The 6415-nt window shown below is 40.8% G+C and overlaps 1 protein-coding gene across 5 annotated transcripts in view; it reads left to right on the forward strand.

Moving 5' to 3' along the window:
- Nsdhl (NAD(P) dependent steroid dehydrogenase-like) overlaps positions 1–6415 on the forward strand; it is a 28772-nt gene that overhangs the window by 9189 nt on the left and 13168 nt on the right. For all 5 annotated transcript variants that reach the window (XM_031363799.1, XM_031363768.1, XM_031363782.1 and 2 more), the window contains 2 exons: positions 266–382; positions 3635–3793. In XM_031363799.1, coding sequence (XP_031219659.1) covers positions 308–382; positions 3635–3793 — 234 coding nt within the window. In that variant the 5' untranslated portion in view covers positions 266–307. The remainder of the gene's footprint in view (positions 1–265; positions 383–3634; positions 3794–6415) is intronic.

A 6415-nucleotide genomic window follows, 5' to 3' on the forward strand; every position in this document is an offset into this window, starting at 1 on the left:
TTCCTGCTTACCTCTGATCCTGGGTGTGTCAGAGAACCTGGGAGTGGAGCTTCCTCTGGGTGTTGTGGCCATGACTCGCTTCTTGTCCTGCCTCTAATCCAAGTGCAGTGTAAGTTAAAGATTTGTCATACATTCTTTAACACAGGGCAGTTTGGCTAGTAATGTGTAATAGCTATGGCTTAGCTACTTATGAATACTCACCCATAATAGCTAAAGGTGCTTTGTTTCACATACTATTAATGTCTTTCTCTAATTATGTCTTTAGGAAGAAGAGTTGATTGCAAACAAAACTATACTTTGAGCCATAATGGAACAAGCTGCTCGTGGTGAATCAAAAAGAGGCCAGGTCACAGGAACACATTTGACAAATGACATTTCCAAAGTAGGTACTAACATTACAAAAGTAGGGGAAAGTCAAACTATTGATATTTACCTCTGCATTTTTAATTTATTTATTCTTGTCTCATATATTACATCTTAACTACAGTCTCTCCTCCATCCACTCCTCCACATCCTTCCCCCTCCCATCTCCCCAGATCCACTGCTCCTCTATTTCCCTTCAGAAAAGAACAGCCTTCCCAGGAGTATCAACCAAACATGATGGCCTAACAAGCTGCAATAAGAATGGGCACAACCCTCATAGCAGGCCTTAGCTGGACATTTTCTTAATTTTTTTTTATTTTTCAAAGTTTTATTTATTTATTTTATGTACACTGTAACTGTCTTCAGATACACCATAAGAGGGTGTCAGATCTCATTACAGATGGTTGTGAGCCACCATGTGTTTGCTGGGATTTGAACTCAGCACCTCAGGAAGAACAATCAGTGCTCTTAACCGCTGAGCCATCTTTCCAGCCCTTATCTGTACATTTTCAAGTGTACTCAAACCATTTGTTCAGTCAGTGCTGGTTGGTTATATTTTTGTGTATGTATACCTTGATTTAAGATATGCCAGTTACTTATTGCTATGTATCCCCCCCAAAAAAATCAAAAAAGCAAGAGTTTAAAAAAACAGTAATTAGAGTGGAAACATGACTCAGTCGTTAACAGCATGAGTTGTTCTTCAGAAAACCTGCGTGCAGTCCTCACATGGCAAATTACAACCATCTGTAACTCCAGTCCTAGGGGACTCTCCTCTCCTCCCTCCTGAGGATTCTGACTCTGGTTTGGCTTAGGAGATTTTACACCAGTCTTCCCTGGGCTTGTTCATGTAGCTGCAACCATGCAGGCACCTCTGGCATGCATGTTTACTGATGGACTAATACAATGATAGTAGTGAATATTGGCAGTCAGCTACATACATTGGCTTGTCTTCATATGGTCTCCAGTATGTTAGCTTAGACTTCTTAGTCAAATGATAGAAGTCTTCCCAAATGGTGACAGTAACCCCTAAGATGTAGTATCATGAGTCTCAGAAGATACTTGAAGGAATTGTTGCCCCATCATTGTCAAGTGTTCTGAAGGTTCTTCACTATGGGTCTTCAAGTTTACTGTCATGTAGTTCACTCTTGATAAACATCCCATTTCCAAAATGTGTCTATCAAACATTAGTAAATTCGATATTCTCCAAGATAATCCCTGGCCTCCAAATCACTCTAGTTTTGGTGTAGAGTTCAAACTAGTTTTCATTTGGGCACCTTTGATTAAAGCTCTGTACTAGCTCTCTGTCCTTTTTGTATAAACCAAGATTGTATTAAGAGCAACCGTACAAAAGCATAACAAACTGCTAGAATCATCAGGCTTGGACCTTCTTCAGATGCTTTGGGATGTGCTGTTTTCCAGTGGGTGACTTTCTAAGAAATAAATGCCTACATTTAAGCTACTAAGGGAGAATACTTTTTTAAAATCTTATATGCATAGTCTACATAGGAAAATCATCCTGCTGAAGAAAAGGAAAACTAGAAAGAAAAGAAAACCCAAAAGCCCCAGCCATGCTCTTAAGATTATATTACAATCAAATTTATTTTTTTTGTGGTGCTGGGAGTCAAACATGTAAGTTAATAGATGTGCTCTATCACAGCTATACACCCACTCCAAGCTCATTCCTCTCCTTTTCTTAGCACTATCATCTCTAAAGTGTTCATTTTATCCATTTGGTCCATCCTGGAGTCTTACTACCTGAAATCTTATTTTTATCAGTACTTACTCTATTTATGTCTGGTATGACCACCAAAAGTTAGTGATTGTTTCACCTGGTCTCTTCTAGCCACTTAGTCTTAGACATATGATTAAAGACATTAATAAGCCTTTACATGTTTGGCATCTATGGGCACAGTCTAGTTTGATTCCCATCACTATAAAATCCTACTGACCAGCCATTGTGTCACTTGTCCCAAGCAGTATCAGTACAATATGACTGTTCAAGGCCACTCTGGTCTACATAAAGAATTCCAGGACAGCCAGGGATATATAGAGAGACCCTGATTTGATGCATGCATACATACATACATACATATATACATACATACATACATACATACATATTATAAAATCATGAAATGAAATTTCACTGGAGGATACAATAGCAAAATTATGAGGTTATTTTTTGTCTGATTGTTTTGACTGTGTGTGTGTGTGTGTGTGTGTGTGTGTGTGTGTGTGTGTGTGCGCGCATGTGCATGCCTGTATTTGTGTGGTTCATGCAAGTGGCAAGTGATTGTACATGTGTGCATACCCATATGTTTATACAGAGAGGCTAGAGGAAGACATTGGGTGTCATTATTGCACTCTGCTTTATTTCTTTAAGACAGAGTATCTCACCTTATTATTTTTCCACTGCTGTGATAAAATACCATGACATAGGCACTTCATAGAGAAAAGGGCTCATTTGGGCTTATGATTCCAAAAAGATAAGGTCCCATCATCATCACTGCATAGATGCTTGGCAGTAGGCAGGCATAATGACTAGAGTAACAAGCTGAGAGCTCACATCTTGAACCATAAACATGAAGCCCGAAAGAGAGAGAGCACTAAGAACAACAGAAGACTTTGAAACTTCAAAGCTCCCAGTGACATACTTCCAGCAAGGCCATAGCTCCTAAACCTATCCAAACAGCATCACCAACTGGGACCAAAGTATTCACATACCCAAGATGACAGGGAACATTTTTATTTAAGCCTCTACTATATTCTATAAACTAGAAGGTTATTGTTTTGCCTAATATGGCTGATCAGCAAGCTCTCATGATTCCTCTGTCTCTGCTCCTTAAATCTGGGTTATAAGCATGTGCAGCCATGCCTGGCTTTTCACATTGATGTTGGGGATTTGGACTCATGTCATACATTTGCACAGCAAGCACTCTTAACCACTAAGTCATTTCACTAGCCCCTAAGTTGTCTTATTTAAAAAATAATTATTAGACTATGAGCCAAGAAAAACCAGTGTGGCTCTAAGTGCACACAGTGTAGCTGAGGTAGAAAGAGATGGAAGGAAAGGGCTTCCAGAGAGGCAACTGACGGGCAGTGATGAGGCTGATCATGTCTATAGATTATGTAGAGCTATTTCAGGATGAACACCCAGATTAAGACAGAGGTAAATCTGCAGAAGGTACCTGGCTTTGACAAGCCCTGAATATGCTACATAGCTTAATTATGTCACACCTCTTATCCTCTTGCCATTATTCTCTTTCTGCAGGCTAAGAAGTGCACAGTGATTGGAGGCTCTGGGTTCCTGGGGCAGCACATGGTGGAGCAGTTGCTGGCACGAGGCTATGCTGTCAATGTATTTGATATCCACCAAGGCTTTGATAACCCCCAGGTGCAGTTCTTTATAGGTGACCTGTGCAGCCAACAGGTAAGGGACCCACTCAACCTCACTGGTCTCTCACAATACCCCAACAGGAAATCAAGTGCTCAGAGGCCAGGATAACTATAAATTGAAAAAATTCTATTTTGAAAAAAATGAAAAAGTTATAGGAAATAATTTTGCATGCCATATTCGCTCTAATCAGATCAGAATGAGCAACAGTTGTCTGTGTCACAGGGATGTTGTTATGTCATAGGAACATGAGAGCAGCCATGGGCCATAGTCCAGTGAGCAAACAACGCTGTGTACCAAGCAAACTTTACCAAAACATTTCATCAAATACATTATAGGTTGCAACATACCAACTGCTGTCCTAGAGTATGCAGATGGTAGGCCATATGGTATTTATTCCTTTTAATTGAGATACAGTTAACATGTTATAACATTCATATTTTAAAATATATTTTATTATTTTACTTATGTATATATGTCTATGTTGATATGTGTATGTGAGTGCAGGTGTCTGCAGAAGCCAGAGATGTTAGACACCACCAGCCTCCCCAATTAGAGCCAGAGTTAAAGGTGGTTGTAAACCATCTGATATGGGTATGGGGACTTAAATCAGATCCTCTGGAAGAACAGTGCATGTTCATAACTGCTGAGCCACCTCTCCAGCCCTGAACTTCACATTTTTGAAATGTACCCTGAAATAATTTTCAGCAGCTCTTCACTTCCAAAGGAGAACCTGTACCTCTTCAATTCCCACTCTCCCCCATGCACTCAGCACCACTCTTCTACTTTCAGTTGTTCTGAAAATGTCCTTTAACACAATGCTTTCAAGTTGCATCCATGTTGTATGGAGTATTTATATTTTGAATCATTGTGGGTATTGCCAGATTGCTCAGCAGAGCTCTTGGATGTGTTTATGGTGACCATCCAAAGCCACCCCTTTCCCTTCCCAAGTGACTTGCTTCATTCCAGAATGGTTTTCAGCTCCTTGCTGAAGGGTGGCCCCATCAACATTTCTAGTAAAATTGTATTACAGTGGGACCAACTCTGGGCATTTTACTGTCACTCTCTGTACTATGTCCTCACCAGCTTTGGCTTCATAGCCCCTTTGTTTTCCTGTATAACTTTCATCCCCCTAACCCAGTCTCTTCTTGTCACTTGTCAGCTAGAGTTCTCCAGAAAAACAATTCCCAGTGGGAAGGAGAAGGGCAGTGCACAGGGCAGGAAGGAGAGAAAGACGGAGATCAAATTCAAAGATTGAGTTTATGTGATTGTTGGGGGGAAGCATGAAGTTGGCAGGACAGACAGGAAACTTGGGCAGAACTGACAGGGTGCCCTGATTAGGACCCCTGCCTCTTATAGAAACCTGGTTTGTTCTTAAGGTCTTCTTTGCCAAGAGTTTCAAAGAATAGTATTCTTTTGTCTGAACCAGCTGATTGTCAATATTCCTCCACAGCCAGTTCTAGATGCAGTTACTAGGGAATAGATATTATATGGACCAGGTGATTCACCAGAATCTCTTTCAGGTTATAGCCCCAGCACTGGTAAAACCATCTGTCTTTTACTTGTGTTTCTCTGGGTAGTAAGTAAATTCTGACTGTCCCTCACTCTCCCTTGGTGCCATCCAGCCTCACAGTCACAAGTCTGCACACACCAAAGGAATTTTCCCAACACAGCATGTTCTCTAGTCATAATCAGCCTCTTAGGTACAAGCAACGAGCATTAACTAGGGCAGGAGTTTGCCAGACAAGTGTGATAAAAGCTCAGAGGACTAAGGCTACAAGTAGATCCTGAATTCTAAGCTAAGCAAAGAAATGTGGATTGATGTAGTTAAAGACCATGGCAGGGGAACACTTCAAAATGATCCTTTGACCTCAGCCTCCCAGTGCTGGAACTACAGGCACCTACCTATGTCAGCTGAAGAACCCCCTTTATTTTTATTTTATGTGTATGAGTGTTTTGCCTGCATTTCTGTCTATGTGACACATATATACTGCATCTACAGAGGCCAGAAGAAGATGTCTGATCTTCTGGAACTTGAGTTACAGACAGATGTGAATATGTATGTGGATGCTGGGAATCAATTCCAGGACCTCTCGAAGAGCAACCAGGGCTCTTAAACACTGAGCCATCTCTCCAGCCCCATATCCCACTTTTTAAAGAGTTGTTCCGCCCACCCCCAACTTGTGGTTTGTAGGTTTTGTACTTCAGATTGTTGTTCTTTGTAAACTGTCTAGCTTTTCCACTCATGGCTTTTGGATTGTTTTTTTAAATATCCAGGCCTCAGTTTTGGTCTTTTATTAAATTCTCCCTGTATCTTAGACCATGTCCTATGTTCCTTCTTTATCTTTATGCTATTACGTAGATTCTCTCTTTTATATAACTTCTCATAGCCATGTCATCTTTACCCTCGCATTATTTTCTGTGTGCCAGATAGACATTCTTGTGAAGGCCAGAGTTTGGCATCAGGTGTCTTTAGTCACTTTCCACCTAATTTTTGAGATAGGATCACTGAACCTAGAGTTCATTGACTGAGCTAGGCTAACTGGCCAGGAATCTCCAGGGATTCACATGTTTCTGCTCCACTAGCCCTGGGATTACAAGTATACCTTTGTGCACAGCTTGGTTTTTGGTTTTGGGGGTTTTGGGGTTTTTTTGGTT

This window comes from Mastomys coucha, chromosome X, assembly GCF_008632895.1.
Source record: "Mastomys coucha isolate ucsf_1 chromosome X, UCSF_Mcou_1, whole genome shotgun sequence".
NCBI classification, from domain to species: domain Eukaryota; kingdom Metazoa; phylum Chordata; class Mammalia; order Rodentia; family Muridae; genus Mastomys; species Mastomys coucha.